Raw genomic sequence first — 19670 nt, forward strand, 5'->3', positions numbered from 1 at the left:
GCCAGATTCTGTGTTAAAACCCTTTACATGCATCCATCTTCGCGTCGGCCCTGTGAAGTCGCCACCGTGATTAGCCTCAGTTTTCAGAGGAAGATGCTGAGATTCAGAAAGATAAAGCGACTTGCCTGCAGTCGCAGGTAAGTGGTGAAATCAAACTGGAACTCAGATGTTTCTTCACACCCTGCCCCTGCGGCTGAACATGAAACTGTGACCCCAGGGCCTTGCAGATGTGACCAATGAATCATTCCCTGGTAGAAATTCACAAGAGGGAAGGAAGAAGGGGAGAATGTGGGTGAAAAGTGTGAAAGAAGGAATGGTGGGGCCCCAAGTTACCCAGACACCCTGGGTAGTGGGATAGTTCCCAGTGGTCAAGTCAGTGGCAGGGGACTATTACCATCCAGAAACCTTCTCCTGGCTCATTCCTCTAAGACAGAGGTTTTAATATATTATACCTACTAACTATTGAGCAGCTGGCTCCGGAGGCCCTCAAGGTACCTAAAACTAAAATGTCCAAATCTAAATTCATTATCTCATCCTCTTTATTGGCCTTTATTCTAAGAAGTTTCACTAGGGTGAAAAAGAACCCTCCCCAACACGTGCGCGTGCGCTCACACACACACACACACACACACAGACTGGATGAAGCGCTACTTCATCCATTCCAGTGAGTTGCATCACCATCTACTACTGCCTTGCCTAGGCCAGATGCCTCAAGATCATCGTTGACTACACTTTCACTTGACTTGAGTGAATATAAATGTTTTAGCTTTTTATTATAGAAATTTTCAAATATATATATATATATATATATATGTATACAGAAGGAGACAGAACAGTATAGTGAACTCTCATATACCCATTACACAGCTTCAACAATTATCAACTCCTGGCCAAGAATTTATTATGATTTGACAAACTTCTATGATATAAGAACCAGGTACCAAGTCCCAAGCTAGGCCCTAGGGATCCAAAGATGAATCAGAGTTCACAGTAACTCCAACCTGGAAGATATAATGTGGTCTTGGTCCTTGAAAGATGAGTAAGAGTTACCCAGAAGAAAGGTGTCCTCACTCATTCAGTCATCCTCTCACAACAAGTAATTGTTGTGTGGGAGGCACTGTCCTTGGTGCTAGGAACTTGTAAAGAAACAAGATTTAGTACCTGCCCTCATGAAGCTTGACTAACAGGGAAAGTGACATTAAGCATGTGATTAGAAATGTGATGAGTATCTTGCAGGAGATATGATCACAGGATGCTATGTGAGTGGACTAAATTTGGCCTCGGGAAGTTTGGGAAGGCTTTCTCATAAGGAAGTGGCACTTGTATGAGGGGAAAGGGTGAAGGAGATAGAGGTGATCCAGGAGAAGAGAAAAATGACTCCAAGTCAAAGGAGCAGTACAAGGAGGCCAGTATGGATGCGACAGTGGAGAAGAATGGCATCAGGTGAGGTGGAAAGGTGGACAGGTACCAAATCGAGGAGGGCTTTGTATGTTGAGCTTAGTGTTTTGGACTTTTTTAAGGGCAATGGAAAATCATCAAAGGGTTTGAGGCAGGGGAAAGGCATGTTCACCCTTGCCTTTTATATGATCACTTCTGGCTGCTCAATGGAGAATAGATAGGAGAAGAGCAAAACTAGGCAGTGTGGGGACCAGTTAGAAAGCAATTGATGTAGTCTAGGTGGGAGATGATCATAGTGGTGGGAGCAGAGATGGAGGAAACTGCATAGGTTTTAGATATAATCAGGGGATTGAATTCACAAAAATTAGTGATTGATTGGCTATGGTAGTATGAAGGAATGGATGACTTCCAGATTTCTGCTTGAGCAAATGAAGAAAAAAAATCCAGAAATATCACCCATTTACAAACAGCCCACCAGAATACTTGTCTTGCCAGTCCCACTGAGCAGGATGGCTGCAGTATCCAGGGAAGTCTCACCAAGTAACCAGAAGCTCACAGATAGGATGGTGAGGGTGGGGAAGAGGAGTCTAATTAGCTAAGATGCAAAAAGGAAAATTTACAGTTCACACTCAGTACAGTTTGACCCACACACAGTCTTCCTGAATCTCTGATCCTAGGTCTGCAAAGCCTCCTAATCAGTGGGGAGTCAACTGGTGTCCTTTATCCATCCTTTCTCTGCTGTATCTCACCCCTCTTCTGATGCTCTTCATGGCTTAGGAGCAGCCAGTGGCCTATGAGCCACCTCAGATGCTGTGTGTGGTTTTGAGCAATGTAGGCCCCTCTGAGGCAGCATTCTTTTAAAATTATTATCTTGGACCTATCAGGAAAACCTTGAATTAGAAGCAAATCCATGCAGAGTCATTCACCAGGAGTACTGGCTTTATGCTGTTTGGTTTGATAGGTCAGACTGGTGAATACTTGTGTTACCAGGCAGTTGGCACCCAAGGCCCCCAAAGGGAAGAACAGAGCTTTCAACTCTTTCATCATCAAAGACACTTATGGAGTATAGGCAGTCTCTTCTACCATTACATGTAAGTATTGCTTTGATATTATCATTTTTCTTGTAGTTGATCCAATAAATCTTTTTTCTTCAGGGTGGTTGTTATCACTTGGGAAATCCATAAGGAGTAAAATCTTCCCACATGTTATATGCAGTGGAATTCATAAGACAGGTGCTAGGCCTGGCAAGGACGTCCTCAACACCCATCTTCAACAGGACCGTTCTAAAACATTCCCAGGTGGAGCGTATAGGAGGAGAAGAGAAAGGGACAGAGGACTGAACTTTGGGAATGCCAGCATTTGGCAAGGCAGCAGAGGAAAAGAAGGCCAAGAGGAAAACTAAGAAGAAACAGAGAATAAAAGAAGATCAGGAGAGAGTAATGTCATGGAAGAAATCCAAGGGAGGAAAGACTTTCAAGGAAGAAAATGTGGTCAGCAACCTCAAACGTAGCAAAGACTTCCAAAGTCAAGGCAAAAAGTTATCCTTTGAGTTTGGCAACATAGAGGTCATGGATCCCCAGGATATGATCTGTATCAGCAGGAAATGGAGGCAGAAGCCACAGTGAATTGAGGAAAGGAAAATGAGGAAGTAGAATAAGTAAGTGCAGGGTCCCCTTTTGAGGAATATGGAAGAAAGAATAGACAGTAGATGAAAAGTGATATAAAGTTAAAGAGATTCTGATTTTGTCTTTTTTTTTAAAAGATGGCGAATACTTGAACATGGGTATGAACTACAAGAAGATACCAGTAGAGAAAATGAATTTCAAAGTAAAAAAGAAGGTGAGAGATCCTGGAGGTGATGAGAGGAGGTGGGATCATGGGCTCATGTAGAAGAACTGGACACCTGAACTTTACAGGCTGAAGGGATAGGGGCAAGGATAGGGGGTAGGTCGGGTAATTAATAAGGTGGGAGCAAGCAAGAGGTTTAGGTATTTCATGCCTAGTGATATCAATATTTTCAAAGTCTTGGGCCGAGGAAGGGAAGGAGGGTTGGTTGGAGAACAAGGAAAACCTTGCAAGATAAATATCCTGTCATGAACATGTTGTTGTTGCCTTTGTTATCTGTGCAGCATCCTTTCCCCCTCTAATTAGTAACAGCACATCAGTTTTCTGTGAAGACCCATGCCCTCCCCAGTCTAAGTCTATGTGGTTCAGATGGGTATCATCCCAGCCCCACAACCCACTTTAATGGTGGGCTCCTAACCCAGGTCAAAGTGATCAATTCAAAGATAGGCACATGACTGTGTTTGAGCCAGTGAAAATAGATCCAAGAATTTTCCTGCAACTGTTGGGCAGGAGGTGCTGGTAGAATGTAAGCCTGGTCTTATCTTGCTGTCAGGTGGGATGAGCTTGCCTGAGAATGAAGCCAACTCAAAGAAAGCACAGCTAAGGGATGGAAAGGGACAGATGCCTGATAACATCAATTTAATAGCTTTTTACCTTTTCCTGAAGTCATATGAGCTGATTTTTTTTTTTTTGCTTACACCACTTTAAGATGGGTTTTATTGTTTGCAACCAAGAGTTATGACGAATACATGAGACAGATATTGCCTGTTGGTACTCAGCCCCACATCCAGTCTTCTATAATCTCCTCTGTACCAACAAGGCTGGAAATCTGAAAACCGTATTTTACAGATTTCTGTGTCACCTCGTTCCGATTAGGTTCTGCCAATGAGAACCCTCACTTGAGGAAGGTGGGAAGAAGGGAAAAGTCCTTCTGCTTTTGGCAGTGCCTCTGGCAACATCAGCAGCAGTGGTTCCAACCTAGCGAATGGAGACCCTTCCAATAGCGTCAGCGATACAGACTCCAGCTTTGTCAGCAGCCAGTGCAGATTTGCGGGTTCTACCTCCTTGATCTTTGGCAATACCTTTTCTCCCTTTTCTCCTCTAAGCCAAGATTACTGGTAGTTTCCTGGTCTCTGGTAACCCTGCTTTCTCCTTCTGCTTCTCCAGACCTCCCCCACAACTTCGTAACAAATTCCTTGCTTTAAATTCCCATCTAATTGGAATATCTAGAGTGCTTTCTGTATTCTTATTGAACGGTGATTGAAACAATACACATTCTCCTATTTTGCATACACATGTGCGTGCACACACATACACACCACACACAAAGCTCAGAGAAGCTGAGGGTATCAAACCTCCAGAGTTAGTAAGTGGCCTAGCTGAGACTGGAGTTCAGATATGTCTGACTCTAAAGTTTTCACTCTTTCTCTGACCTAAAGCTGGGTTTTGTTATTCTTTTCTATTTATTTGTTTGTTTGTTTGTTTGTTTATGTATTACTTATAGAGGTACTGGGGATTGAACCCAGGACCACAGGTACGCTAAGCATGCGCTCTACCACTGAGCTATGCCCCACCCCCTTCTTTGTTTTTTTATGGCTAGATTAAATAGAAGTTAAAGGAGGCAGAGAAATAAAAGCATGGTTTAGAAAGTTGTTTAGATGATCAACCTTGATGTTCAGTTTGGGTAGGGAAAAAATGGCCTTCAGGGAACAGAGGACAGGGTGAGAATAAAGGGATCAGACATCTCTGTAAAGTCAAAGAGCAGGAGCGTGAGACTGAAGTCATGAGGGGGGCAGGGTGGATAAAGGGTAAGAGGTCGGGGTCACAGATGGGATGTTGGAATTTAAGGAATCTCTTCACAGGTGGAGCAATTGTGAATGAGGATTAGGGTCTGAGTTTGGCCTTCCTAACTGGGTAGCTGAAATGGGGACTTCAGCAATTGAGGGGACATAGTCAGGAGATTGGTAGATGATGGTCACAAGAATGGCATGGCTCAACTGCTCGATGCTGAAGGAAGAGGAATTTAACCTGCATAGAAGGAAGGAAAATGGCATAGACGTGTGTGGAGTCCTGCCAATGCTGAGACTGCTTCCCATTCACTGGGACAGCTGTGGGGGAGGGAAGAGGGCCCCTGGGGCAGAGCCTGGCCTCAATTAAGGCTGAAGGTAAAGAGCTAGAGAAGTGTATTAACTGTGGAGCGTGTGAAGAAAACAGAGAAGCTTATTGACCATTGAGGGGGTGCATTTGAGAGGGCGCCGTGGAAAGTTTGGGAAGAAGAGGCACAATGATGAACGGGGAGAAGGGGCCATGGAGCAGCTTGGAGGTGAGGTGCTTTGCGCATGCACAGCCACCCCCAGCCCTGTTTTCTCCGTGTCCTGGGGCCACGCTGCGGTCAGTTATTAGCAGACGGAGGCAGAGTCCTGGCGCTGCTTCTTACTTGCTGTGTAAACACAGCAGTTCCTTTCTCTACCTTTGGCCCTCTGTTCCCCCTCTATGTGTCAATAGTCTGGAAGAAGCCAGTTTGTGACCGGGATTCAGGAATCACTTGTGCAGAAATAAGATTTGTCCCTCAGTCCTCTCTTTCCTTGTCTCCTGCGGCCTCACTAGGAGCCTCAAAAGAGATGCTACGAGCTTCTCCACTCAAAGACAGAAGTGAGATTGTCCCACAAGCAGGGCTCTTTGATTCAAGCGGAGAAGCCCTCTGGCTTTATTGTAAGGCAAACCAAGAGAAGAGCTGGGCCAGACTCAATTCAGGAGCCATTTGAAGGAAGGCAGCCCAGGAGGCTGTTTACTCTCTGGGGCTGGGGAGGGTTCTCGGCTGCGGTCAGTTTCTCGACATCACTGTAGCAGAACAAATTAGGGCCATGGATGAGGTACAAGCCCAGACCCTTGGCAGAGCACGAGTTGGGGCCGAGGAATTTTGTCGTACACAGGGCCCCATCGACCTTCTTGTGGGGCCAATGAAGCTCTGTCCACATGGCTTTAGGTCCTAACTTCAGGTCCAGCCACCACAGCCGCTCTCCTGGGAAGAAGACACCAGACATTACATGGCTTCCACCTCATGGCTCCTACCCAGCCCTTCTCATGCCCCGATGGGGATCTGTGCAGTGAAGAAGTAGCAAAACAAGCCACCCCTTAGCACCAAACGCTCCTCACCTGCCACGATGTGGAGCCGAGAAGACCCAGGACAGGTAAAGGCTGCATCCACAGCATCAAGGGTGATCCCACTAGGGCTCCCAAATTCCTTCTCCAGCCGCTTTGGATAATTCTCTACTAGGGTATAGCCTCCCTTCGTCAGGAAAATATACACCTGGGTGCCCTGGAGGACAAAGGACATCAGTCAGCATAGAGCTGGATATTCTCCCAGTCTCCACCTCAAGCTTCTCTCCCAACACACACCTGGATCAGATAGAGTTTATCATCCCAGGAAAAGGCAGCATCCACTGTTGAAGGACCATGAGGCCACTGATGGTCAATGGGCCAGCTATGCCACCCCTCCCGGCTGGTGTCCAGGCGCCAGTAGTTGGACCCTGTAGAGTAGCAGAGGCACCTCTAGTGCTGGTGGTAAGAGGCCAGGCAGTGAAGATGCAAGTGACAGATGCAGGGATGGGTCCTGAGAGGTAGCAGAGAATGCATCCAGAGGCCAAGAGGAAAGGGGCCCAGTGAGAAGGTGTAGAGCAGGACTTGGGTGGCAAAGCTGAGTGTTGAGACCTGATTGGAATTGGAGTTAGTAAGGCCAAGTCATCAAGGCCAACAGTGGCCAGGTTGCCAGGTAAGGCCAACGCCATGGGGTTTGGTGGGGGCTCCTTACGCATCTCAGGTGTCCGTGTGCAGAGACGCTACAATGAGGTGGTGGCCAGAAGTTAAAAAGGAAGCACTGCAGCCAGGTTCCCCTGGGTGTCCTCACCCTGGCTGGGTTCTCTAATCCCTTCAGATAGCGGGAGAAGGGTGGAGTAGCCAGACCAGCGCCCTAACTTTCCTCTCCCCTTTTCATAATGACACATTAAAGGAACTGTATAAACCCTCATTTACGTTTTCTTCCTCAGCCCACTTCACTTCCACTCCTGTTTCCCTCCTCCGTGGATACTTCTCTGCAAGGTCACCAGTATCCTCCAACTTGCCACATCTAATGTCTTATCTTACACTACCTCTCAGTGGCATTTGACTGCTCACAGCTCCCTTCCTTTAATTTCTTTTTTTAGATCTTGGGTCCTGTGATTTCACACTCTCTCAGTGTCCTCCTTATCTCTTTGACTCCACTTCAGCCTGGTATCTAATATTGGAATCCCCTAGTTTGGGCCTCTTCTCTATCCACACTTACTCTCTTGATGATTTCACCTAGTCCAGGGCTTTAAACACCATCTACATGCTGATGACTTTCGATCTGTCCTCTTCAGCTCTGCTGGACCTCTCCTTTGAGTGTCAGGCTGAAACTCAGCTGCCAACCTGACATGTCCATTTGAGGCCATTAGGCACCAAAACACATTAAATTTATTCCTGCCCCCCCCACACACACACTGTACTACTTCCCTACTTTTGCCCAATTTTAGGAAAAAGAACCACAAGTCACCCAGTTGCCCAGTCCCCAAAAGCTAAGTCATTCTGAAAACTTCTCTTTTCTCTTTCCTACTCTGACCAATGTCCAATGCATGGGTATGCTGCTGGCTCGACTTCCCAAATACATCATGATGACCCCTCACCCACCTCTGCTGCTATCACCCTAGTCCAAGCTGTTATCACCTTTAATCCAGACAGCTGCAGGAACTCCTAGCTGGATTCCCTGCATGCACAACTCTATCTCTGAGATTTATATTCCACAAGAAGCCAGGATGATCTTTAAAAAACTAAGTCAGAATGTATCTTGGCCCTACTCAAAACCCCTTCCTGGCTTCCTTTTAGAGTTGAAAATCCCTCCCAGGCCTGTATCACCTGGCCCCTGCCTTCCTCTTCTCAAGCTCCTTTCCAATGCTCTCGCCTCACTGGCCTCCTTTCTTGACTCCTCAAAGTGTTTGCTGTCCATCCCCCTGAAAATGCTTTTCTCCCTCCAGTGCTTGATGTGGCTGATTCCCTTTTAATCACTGAAATCTCAGCTCAAAAATCTCTCGAGAGAAGGGGCCCCTCACTCTCTTCACTCCTACCCCATTGTCCTGTTTTATTTTCTTCCCAGCTTTTTGGGGGCACTTAACATTTTTTAATCTTATATTTGAAAATATCAGCAGTTCTTAAACCCCTGGTATTTGAGAATAAGAAGCATTCCGATGTGTTCACAGCTATTAAAGCTACTTGAAAGTATTCTCTTTCATTTTCTCTTTCTGATTTTCCTCTCTCCCTTTAGCAGTCTCTGTGAGGGCAGGTGTCTCATCGGCCGTGTTGACGACTGTATCCCAGTGCCTAGAATGATGCCCAGTGCCTATCAGGTGCCTGACAAATATTTGGTGCTCGAAAAGTAGCTGGTGTTCTCCGTGCAGGCATAGGTTCTCTTTATGCACATTAACTGTGCGAGTCATGGTGACTACATGTCCACCTTCCCCTCCTGCTCGCGGCCCCTAGTTTGAGAATCAGAGCTATGCTGCTCTTTGTGCAGAGTGAATAAGTGCTGAGCCCCCAGCCCCTCCGTAGCCAGTGGTCTGGAATAAAGGTGAGGGCTGGGCTGGTTCTGTTCTCTCCCTGGAAATCCAGGTAGGAAAAAGGGCAGCCGAGGCAGTAATTAGCTGGCTCTGAGGCTAAAAAGTCAGGGCCGGAGAGAAAGTGGAGAGGGCATGGTGGTCCACATTCAAGCCGAAGTTGGGACAAAGCAGGAAGAGTGGGTGAGAGGCTCCGAGGTAGGGACAAGGGATTTATCAATAAGAGACAGGAGAGGCCCAGCCCTGTGCTGAGTGTCTGGGTCACCAAGGCAGTGCATTCTCTTCTCAGCTGGAGATTTTTAATACGACGGTGTTCTCTCGACAGCTATGGAATGTGCCTAATACTTTTGATTTAGAATTTAAGGTACATTCTGTTTATGGACACATGGCCTTGAGGTTCTGTGATCTCGCCATGGCTGGGTGATCTCTCTACCTCTCTGTGTGGTCCTGTGGCCCTGTTTTCTCAGCGTCTCCATCTCCACATCTCTCCATCCATCTCCATCTCTGTCTATCTCTCTGTATCTCCATCGCTGTCTCACTTTGTCTGTGTGTCCTCCCAATGGTGCCTTGCTCTCACCAGGGCCTGCCCCAGGTTAAACTAGACCAAAGGCCCCAGCTTCTTTCAGCTAGGAGACACTCACTTTCTGGAGCCCCTCCCCGCCTTTTCCTGGGATGGGCACAGCAAGCCAACGGAGCAAGCTGCTGGGTTGTTCCTGTGCTCGGGGAAGGGGACTGAGGAATGACCAAGAAACCCTGATTCTGCATTGTGCCCAGGAACTGCTTTTAGAAAGAGCCACAGCTGAAGATCCCCCAGCCTTTGGAACTTGAGCTCCTTGGTGGGGCACCCAGGTGCCATGCAGAGTCAGGGAAGCCTGGGAGTTGGCACGACCCTGAGATTTCCCGCAGACCCTGCCATGAGACCAGGGGCACTGGGAATAAAGAAAAATAACCTTTTTAAAAAAACAGCTGCACGTTCTCCCGATATTTCTGTGCCCTTACTCTGGCCTGTATTCTCAGTGTAGGTCTGCCTTTTCACCACAGGCGTCTGTTCTCAGCACAGTGTGGGGAGATGATCTCTTTGGGACTGTGTATTTTTCATTATGGCTTGGTAGCCATATCTGATGAGACTTGTTGAGGGGTTAAGAGCATGAAAAGATTTTTGCTCTTCTGTGTTCTCACCACTGTTTTACATTCTTGCCTGATCATACAAATATCTCAGGCTGAGTGCAATGGAGTGATCCACTCCTTCGCTTGGAGCCGTCCTCAAGCACAGATTAAGACTCATCACTACCTGTCTGAGCAGCCCTGGAACACCCCTAGCTGTCATTAAATGGCTTTTTGCCAATAGTGCCACAGGTCTGGGGAGAAGGGTCTTCACTGGGCACTCAGAGGAGAAATCTCCTTGAGCTAGTGAAGCTATTGCCTAAAGATCCAAGGGACTGAGTGCTTTTTAGCTGGTTCTCAACAATGGGAACATCTCATCCCCAAGTAACACTGTGTCAGAGGCCTGGACATAGGAACCAGGCATCTGGAAAAATATAGAGCTCCTGGGGATAAGCTCAAGGGAGGAGGGTGGGCAGAGGGCCCTGCAAAATATGCAGGCGCCAAGGGACTACGAGGAGTCATAGGAGCCGAGAGGTCCAGAAAGGGCATCAACTCGGGAGCAGATGGTACTGGGAGGCAGACAGGTGGATGGAGTTAGAGGCCTGGGCAGCAAGAGACAGGCTGAGCAACAGGCATCCTAGGAGACGAGGGGTGAAAGGGGGCATGCTAGGATGCAAGGATGGGGGCCAAGGGACGAAATATGGGGCACAGTGATGAAAATGGAGGGAATGCAGCAGAGACGGGAGGCACATGGAAGAGGCGGGAGGTGCGGACAGCTGAAACAGGGGAGCTGGAGGGCATCTCTTACCGCTGAACGCATAGGTGGCACCATGGTTGTCAGACAGCAGTGCCGACAAGACTAGATCTGGGCTGCAGCGCACATCCCCACGGTGGGTCGCATTCTTGTGTGCATGGCCTGTGGGGAGAAATAGGTGAGGGGAAGCACAGAGGGAGGCAAGGGGTCAGAATAAGGTCTGAGGTGGAAGCGATGGCTGGGGTTACTGGGGGTGGTGGTGGTGCAGGTTTTCCATAAGTGAGGACAGCTGAGAAGAGCCAGAGTGGAAGAGGGGTTAGGGCGAGGGCCAAGGTGTCCTTCCACGGGGTGAAGGTAGGAGCTGGGGCATATGGAGTCTGCAAACTCCAGGAAGGTGGACAATGTCCAGGAAGCCCCAGGGACTGGGGCTTTCTCACCTCTGCCAGGGCAGGGCATAAAGTAGTCCCGGACATCCAGAGGGTACTTGGACTGCACCTCTCCCGTGACGGGGTCGAAACGCAGGAACTGGTTCCCCCGGAAGCAGTAGTAGCGGCTGAGCCATCGCAGGGCAGAGGAGCAGTTCCCGACGGCTGGCCAGAAACGCTCCTTTGTGGTGTTCGTGGTCGAGTCCCAGAACCACGTATGTGTGCCTTTGTCCGATCAACCAATAAGCACTCAGTCAGGCCATGCCCTCCCTTGTCCTTTACTGGGCCCCAGAATGGACCAGATGTGGTTCTGGTCACCTGGAGTTCACAGCCCAGCAGGGAGACAGTCGAGGAAAGTCATCACACAGTAAAATTCAGCAGCAAAGTACACGTGATCAGCTCAGCAAGGGCAGTGGGAAGAGTCAGAGAAAGCATCCCAGGGAAGGTGATACTTAAACTAAAACCTGAAGCATGAGTTTCAAGGCAGACAAGAGTGGGAGATGGAACTCCAGAACAGCATAGAGTTCCTGGAGCTTCCTATTCAAGGCAAGGATCTGATAAGAGTAGAGGCTGGGGGATCAACAGGGACTTGGTCATGGAGAACCTTGTATGTAAGACTAAGGAATATAGATTTGTCCAAAGAGTCACAGGGGACAGTGAGGGACTTTTAGCAGAATTACCTTCCCCAGATGACTTCCTCTTTTTCCCCTACTTGACCTCTAGACTATAATTGGCTTCTCTATTTCTTCCCTTCCTTGGGAAACCCTATAGTGGTTTCGCCGCCACCACCACCATCCCTACCACTGCCTCCATCACCACCAGCCCACCACTACTCCAGGCTCTCTTATTCCAGCCTGGACTGACCTTGGAAGAAGAAGACACCCTCTTGTTGGCATTCTCCATGGTGACATTCCACAGCTGCATCCAGTGGGGATGGGATGCCAGGAAACTTATCTTGGAGCAACTGTGGATATTCTTTCTCCTTCTCAGGAGGGTATACCCAGACTTTGTTCCCCTGCATACAAAAGCACTCTGTTTTTAATATGCATCCCCAGACTCTGCCACTCTGCAGGCTCACACACCATCTTTGATCTATTGCACTTACACAGTATCCTCCTGCAGTCCCACATACTCTCAATCCATCTGTAGACGACAGTGTGCTGTCTCCTTGCACAAATACACACCCTCAGTTTATGCAAATCTCATCACTATTACTATAACCCTCACATCTGGCTGTGTGCAACCAGACACCCACCATGGCACAGTTATTTGCAACACCACTAGTTTGGGCAAACATCCACAAATCATCATGCCCCAGTGATCCGATCCATCCATCCACACCATCATTTGTTTGATCATTCACCCATTCAAGAAACAGTTGCTGAAATGACTACCATATGCCAGATATTGTGAGAGGCACTGGGGATAAAGGGATGACTAGACTCTGTCTCTGCCTTCAAGGAGTTCACTGCACAAAATTGGAAATTGTCCTACAATTCAAGCCATGTAAGCCACAAGGTGGTAGCATGTGAAATGCATTGGGAATAAAGGGGGAGTTCCTAAGTCTACCCAGAGAATTCCTGGAAGGCTACACAGAGGAGGAAGCATTTGGGCCAAGGGTTAACAACTGAGCAGGAATTTTCCAGGTGGACAAGTGTGGAAAGGACGTTACCAGCAGAGGGAGTAGCATGTACATCACGAGCTCAGATTCACACAGTGAATGTGGCGGGGAGAAGGTAAACCTGAAAAGATAACCAGGGGCCAGATCTCAAGACCCATGTGTTCCTGGCTTGCAGGAACCAGCACGGGGTGGTGCCATTTGCTGAAATAGGGACACAGGAGGAGGGGTGGGTTTGTAAGGAAGATACTAAATTCCATTTGGGGGGATGCTGAATTTGAGGTGCCTACAGAACATCTAAGTTGAAGATGTCAGCCAGGAAACTGGAAAGAGTTGTCTGGAGCTCCCAGAAGAGATCCAGACCTGGTGTCCACATCGTGAAAAGCCCTCAGAGCCATGGCAGTGGTTGAGATCGCCCAGAGAGGGTATACAGACAGGCTGGGCTGGATCCCCAAGGAACACTGAGGGACTGGCCCAGGATAAGGAGCCTGAGAAGAGCAGGAGAAGAGGTGGGAAGGAAAAGAAACCTGGCAGTGAAGCCGTCCGAACAACACAGCGTCTTTGTGCGAGTCAGGAGAAGGTGCCGGAAGGAGCAGACGCAGCCCGGGCTGGGGCACGGGACTCGGTGAGCACAGCACGCTGGGTTTCATCCTCCACTCGCCCCCCGGCCCAGAGCCGTCATGTGAACAACCTGGCCAGCATCTGAGGAGGACCCAAGGCGGGGTCATGGAAGCAAGGGGAGAAATTTCCAGGAAGGAGAGGATGGTGTGAGGAGCAGCAGAGAAGTCTGGATGAAGACAAGGACTGAAAAAGAGCAGCTGGATGTCATGCCTGCCAGGCCCACATGCACACACACTCCCTTAGCCTGGGCTTTCTCAGGAAAAGAAGGTACACGGAGAGGAAACCTGGCACCTGTTGGGAAGGGCTCCATGCCAGGGCCACCTGGGGGAGGGTCCCTAGTGTTGATTCCAGCACTTCCTGGCCCGGCCCTGACCTTGGTCCAGCCATACCTTGATCAGAAAGACACTGTTGTGACTACGGCGAAAGGCAGCGTCCACAGGGCTGGGCAAGTCCTTCCACCTTTCCGAGATTAACTCCCGGGTCCAGTTGGGAGCCTTCCACACTGACTCCCCTGAAAAACGCACACTCATTGAGGGACCCAGAACAAACTTTCAGCCTACTGAGATAATTACAAAGAAGCGGCGGGTGCTACCCTCAGATGATTCCTAAGATTTCCCACAGTTGGACACACCCTCCGAGAAGGGGACCAAGTCTGTGGTCCCGAATGCCCCTCCTACCTCTTAAAAACAGCATGGCCCCATGCTCATCCAGGGTGGCCGCATCAAAGCCCCAGCCATCCGAGCAGCGTTCTGGGGAGGAGAAGGGGAGATAGCAAGTAAAAGACCAGTCAGATGGTACAACGCAGAGACACAGCCAGACAGACAGACTCAGGGAGTCGGGGCCTCACCGATCACATTTGGGTCCACCTTGGTCCTGTTCCCACCTTCAGCTCCATGGCTAGGGGCACCGGCCCTAGAGAGGAGACAGATAGATGTCCGGGTCCACAGAGCCCAGTCCCTCTCCCTTAGCTCCTGACCCCAAACTCACCCCAGGCTTAAATACTGGCCCTATCCCACTGTAGCCCAGACCCCAGCCCTCCTTCGCCTGCCCCAGCTTCACTCACAGAGAAAGAGGGTGGGTGTTAGCCAGAGACCAGCACACCAACAACCACAGTGCTCCCAGTGCCCAAGCCATGATGAGCTGGAAAGGCCAGGACAGCTCTGGGCACCTGGCTGAGCCCCTATATAGAGAGGGCAGCAGCACCACCCCCACGTCCAAGCCTGCAGGGAGTGAGCTCGCTCAGAACTATGCCAATATTGGCCGATTACATCAGTGCAAATAAGGTCAGGGTCTGGACAGAAATCTGAGTCCAGGACTAGCTCTTCCCAGCAGGAGGCCCCCTCCCCCTTTGGTGACTTTTGAGCAGTGACTAGCCGAGGCCCCTGATATGCAGCTGTGGCTCCCATCACCTTGGTGGTGGGTCTGGAAGCCCATAAGTTCAGGGGACAGGGTAGGCTGATTGAGGACTGGCTTTCTGTGGCTGGATTCACCTCAACAATGCAGTAGGAGAGAAGAGGAAACTAATGTTTCTATGCACTGTGCCAAGCTCAGCTCTGAGACCCCTAAAGACACTCTTACGTGTACTTAGTAACCACACACACACGCAAACATACTTAGAAACACAGAAGACAGCTTTTTCCAAGTTCCATCAAGGGCCTTTCTGATGCATTCCCAAGCCTCTTTCGCTTTGCCCTTGATGCGTCAACAATATTTCACTGTCGCCAAATGTCTAAGTCCCACCCTTGCCCCGAACCCCTATGACAAATAGCTTAGCAAAAATCACCTGGGAGGGAAGGGCTCACAGTAGTGGGGCAGGAAGAGAGACCTACTAGTAATTAGACTTTCTTCATAGTTTCCACCTGAAGGGAAAAGTGCTTTGTTTACTCATCGCAGAATAAATAGAACTGTACTGGGGGGGTTTCACAATATTTACAGCTGATTCTGCTTAAATGCTACCTTCTCAATGAAGCCTTTCTCAATCACCTCATTTAGCCATTTCAGACTCTCGCTTGTTTCCTTTATGTCATTTAATAAAACAAAATTATTTCAAAAGAATCTGAAAAAGTATATATATGTATATGTATAATTGAACCACTTTACTGTATACCTGAAACTAACACATTATAAATAAACTATACTTCAATAAAAATAAGCTTTAAAAATGTCATCTATCTACTTACGCTTTTGCTTACGCTTTGCTTACTTATGCTTTTTTTCTTCTGTTTTGCCTGTCTTACATAGTTACATCTTCCCCACCTAAACTAGTACCTGGCACATCCAGGCATACCTTGGAGATATCACACGTTTGGTTCCAGACCAACCACAATAAAGTGAACCTCACAATAAACTGGGTCATACAAATTTTTTGGTTTCCTAGTGCATATATAAGTTAGATTTACACTATAAGTAGTTTATTAAGTATATAAGAACACTAGGTCTAAAGAAAAATATATACCTTAATTTAAAAATACTTTATTGCTAAAAATGCTGTCATCTGAGCCTTCAAGGGAGTAGTAATCTTTCTGCAAGAGTCACATCACAGATCACCACAACAAATATAACATTAATGAAAAAGTTTGAACTATTTCAAGAATTGCCAAAATTACAGAGACACAAAATGAGCAAATGCTGTTGGAAAGTATTCAATTCAGGGTTACCACAAGCCGTCAATTTGTAAAAAATGCAGTATCTGTGAAGCACAGTAAAGCAAAGTGCAATAAATGAGGTATGCCTGTTAGAGATGCTCAATAAATATTTGAAATAAATGAAAAAAATTGATTTTAAGTACTGACTAGCATTACTAATGTTGCAGCAGAATTTCTGACAATTTTCCTCCTTCAGGACTGGAGATGTGTTATGATGGGGGAATATTGGATCTAGGAGTCATAGGTCTCCTTGGCACTGACCTTCATCTTAAGATCTTGTTTCTCTCTCCAGGGTCCCAGCCCTATATATCTCTTCTCCTCCAGCCCTGGGATCTCACCTGCTATCTCTAGTACCTGCTATCTTCAGTACTAGCCGGGGCCACTCCCGAAGGCTGTCCCATTTCCATCTGAGACAAGCCTGAGGTTGCTGAGTCAGAAGACAAATATGTGCAAAGTCAGCTCTGGGCCAGGCTGAGGTTCCAGGACCCCTGTTCCCCAGCCCTGAAGGGCCCCTGATATGTCTCAGAAGGTGCCATGCCGTTGACATTCCCCTGTATAACCTCAGCACAGGTCCCAGGTCCCTTACCAACTGTGCCAGGGTTCCTCCTAATAGGAAGACAGAGATTTCTGGGACTGGACAACAATCTGTCACCAGGCCTCAGCCATCAATCTCAACATCCTCTCCTGACTTACAATGAAAATGTGCCTTGTTAACTTCATTCCTCCTCATAAGTTAGTGAATAAAGTTGGACTCACCAAGCCCTTGGCAGCATGGGCAGTGCCACAGATCCCACGACAGGTGCCTGACACCCACCTTTTCCCAGCGCAGGGCATCCTTGGCTGGACCTGCTCTACCCACCCCCACCGCCAGCTGCTGGGCACTGGATGCTGCTACTCCCAGACGCCCCTCACTTTTTCTTCCGTCTCATCCTCTAAAGCCTTACATGACCTTCCCAGGATTCTCCTTTCTGAACCTCCAATGACCTTTCATCAGCAACCCCTCAACAACCATCACTAACTCCAGAACTGTGGCTGCGTGTCCTACAGATTTGGCTGAGCCTGCGTGGGGAGATGGACGCATTCGCACTGAGTCGTGAACGCCCCCCAGAAAGCCCACTGTGACTGTCTCCAACAGTCAGGGCCCTGCACGGACCTGCTGCTCCGGGGAATAGCCTCCTCTCTGGTCTAGCAGGGCTCTTTAGGGAACACAGCATGTATACCAGGTGACAGTTTTTCAGCTTGGCCTCTTCTTTCCCACCCAGCTCTGGTCCCCTTCACAGCACCCCTGGGTCTCTCCATTGCAGAAGAATGATTTGTGGCACCTTTCACTGCTGTTTCCTAATTGCCTTGTCTACCCTATGGTGGCTTAGATACCACTAGTGGAAGCCTTCCTCTTTCCTCCCATGCACCCCCATCCCCTCATCCCCTCAGGGACTAGGCAGGCAGAGTCTTCTGCATGGCGGGCAGCTCAGGTTGAAGCTCACGTTCTGTGCAGGGGCTGAGAGGATATCCATGTGAGAACCCAGGCTGTGGATATTGGCCCTCCTGATGCTGGTCACAGGGCGGCAGGCAAGGACATTCAGGGATCCCAAGATAGAGCTGGCCTTGCTTTTCGTCTCCTCACCTAAGGTGGCTATTTCTGCTGGTCCCGAGTCCTTCCCAGCCCTCTGGCCTGGGCTGCGGATCAAGTGTTTGTCCATACTTGGGTCCGGGCGCCCTCTGGAGGCCGCAGGGATCATTGCGCTCCCACGCTTCAACTGGAAGCCGCAGCCCTGGAGTTTGCCCTCCCTAAAACTGTCTTTCCACAGACTTCCTCCCTTCTCACTCCTCTCCGCCTGGCTATGGTGGCTTAGTGCCATGTCCCCTTCCTCTGCAAATCTCTGCTGCCCAGAGTAGGAGTGGGTTTGGGACTGTCAGTCTCTTGCTTGATTTCTGGGGGAATTCAAGCTCAGAAATATACAATCATCTCCCTTTTCATGTGGTCTTCCCGTTCCTCCTAACCAGCAGTTTTCTGGCTTCCTTCTAAGGGCGTCTGAACGGGGGCTTGCAAACATCTTCATGGACAGAGCATCCTCTTGCATTGCCAGGCGCCACATTAAAGCTGGACGCCAACCCCCTGTCCCTTGGGAGGACTGTGTGCAGCCTGCACTGCCGTTATCTGGGGTCTCTGATCTCACTTATTTCTCCGGGGGCCCAGTGAGTGCGTAGTGTGCTGACCCTGCTGCCCGTAGTTATGTACTCCAGGGAGCAGAGACTGGATTCTCCTTCGCCCCAGGCTTAAAATTAGCTCCAGGTACCAAAAAATACTCTCTGCTCCCAACCACCTCCTCCAAGAATTTCTCTTGCTCTGTAATGGGCCTTCCAGCATAGTCCATTCTTGCTTCCCTATGACTAAATAATTATAATAATAATTTGCTGGTATCCGTTGGGTACTTGTGTGCCTGGCACTGCACTAAACACTTGATATAATATGAATTATTTTATTAAACCATACTATTGGTATGGTTCCCTCCCCACCACCCCACAACCTGCAGGTCATTGCTCAGAGAGGCCTTCTTTGCCCACCCTATTTAATACCATATTCACTAACTATTGTATTTAATGCATTCCATTCATTTCCTTCACAACTTGAACACAAACTTGCATTACACATTTAGTTCCTTGTGCCTACTTGTTTGCCTGCCTCCCCCACTGAACTATAAGCTCCATAAGGGCAAAGACCATTGCTGTCTGTATTCCCAGGGCCCACCCCTCTGTCTGATCAGTAGCAAGTGCTCAGAAGTACTTTCTGAATGACTAAGTGAAACTGCAGGCCACATGCAGCAATGGGGCTGCTCCAGTCACCAGACAGCCCCATGTAAGCATAGTGTGAGCCTCTGCAGGACCACAAAATAACTTTCTGACCTGTGCCAGCAGGGGCTCTGCTGCAGCCCCCAAGTCTGTGAAGATCACTTAAGACTTGTGCCAGCTAAATCAAGGCATAGCTTCCACTGCCAGGCACCCCCACCACCTGCTTCTGGGCCCAAGCTCTGAAGTGGAGAGAAAATGCCCACCGTGACCAGGTGCAGGAGGAAGTGAGGGGCCTCTCCTTGAGACGGCTTCTGCGTGGCTTAGGCTGACTGCCTAATCTGGTATCTGTGGAAATCAGCTCCAGGAGCCTGTTCTCGGGCTGGTAGGGAAGCCATGTGGGGCTCCCCGCCCAAGAAAGTTCACCTTTATTGCCATCTTATTCCCTCGCTAACTTTAGGTGTCCAGATTGTAAGCACGGAGATGTTGAGGGCTGAAACTATGAGTTTCCATCCTCAGTGTCATTGCTAGTGCTCTGCTCAGGGTGGGAGTGCAAGGGAGGAACAGACCATCACTGAGGCTCCCAGGGAAGGCCCCCTTGGTGCCAAGTGACTGATGATTGAGCACATGGTCTCTGCTGGTCAGGGCATGGGCTCAGGCAATCCTACCCACAATCGGCCAGGAGTATAGGCCTTGTAAGAATGCTTACCCTATAATGGAAAAGAATCTGAAAAAATATATGTATGTATATGTATAACTGAATCGCTTTTCTGTACACATGAAACTAACATTGTAAATGGACTATGCTTCAATAAAAAATAGAATTAAAAATAAAAAAGATGCTTGCCC

General features: G+C 48.7%; 1 protein-coding gene and 1 long non-coding RNA gene across 4 annotated transcripts; one reads left to right on the plus strand and one right to left on the minus strand.

Annotated features, from left to right (window-relative positions):
* Window positions 1-3: 3 nt before the first annotated feature.
* LOC107033454 (uncharacterized) lies at window positions 4-15675 on the plus strand. 3 transcript variants are annotated; one of them, XR_012076552.1, is made up of 4 exons: window positions 4-137; window positions 2360-2489; window positions 3161-3237; window positions 11922-15675. It is a non-coding gene; the product is annotated as an uncharacterized lncRNA (long non-coding RNA). The 3 variants fall into 3 exon arrangements; XR_012076553.1 differs by lacking the exon at window positions 11922-15675 and adding an exon at window positions 6230-9729; XR_012076554.1 differs by lacking the exons at window positions 2360-2489; window positions 11922-15675 and adding an exon at window positions 2553-3055 and having other exon boundaries at window positions 10-137; window positions 3161-3836.
* On the minus strand, window positions 5337-14523 carry HPX (hemopexin). The gene is made up of 10 exons (XM_006203608.4): window positions 14453-14523; window positions 14237-14301; window positions 14067-14138; window positions 13779-13900; window positions 12015-12165; window positions 11163-11375; window positions 10780-10887; window positions 6643-6773; window positions 6400-6562; window positions 5337-6265 (listed from the first exon to the last, which is right to left on the minus strand). The coding sequence occupies exons 1-10, from the start codon at window positions 14521-14523 to the stop codon at window positions 5994-5996; spliced, it is 1368 nt and encodes a 455-aa protein (XP_006203670.2). The 3' UTR covers window positions 5337-5993.
* Window positions 15676-19670: the final 3995 nt, after the last annotated feature.

This window comes from Vicugna pacos, chromosome 10, assembly GCF_048564905.1.
Source record: "Vicugna pacos chromosome 10, VicPac4, whole genome shotgun sequence".
Classification (NCBI taxonomy): domain Eukaryota; kingdom Metazoa; phylum Chordata; class Mammalia; order Artiodactyla; family Camelidae; genus Vicugna; species Vicugna pacos.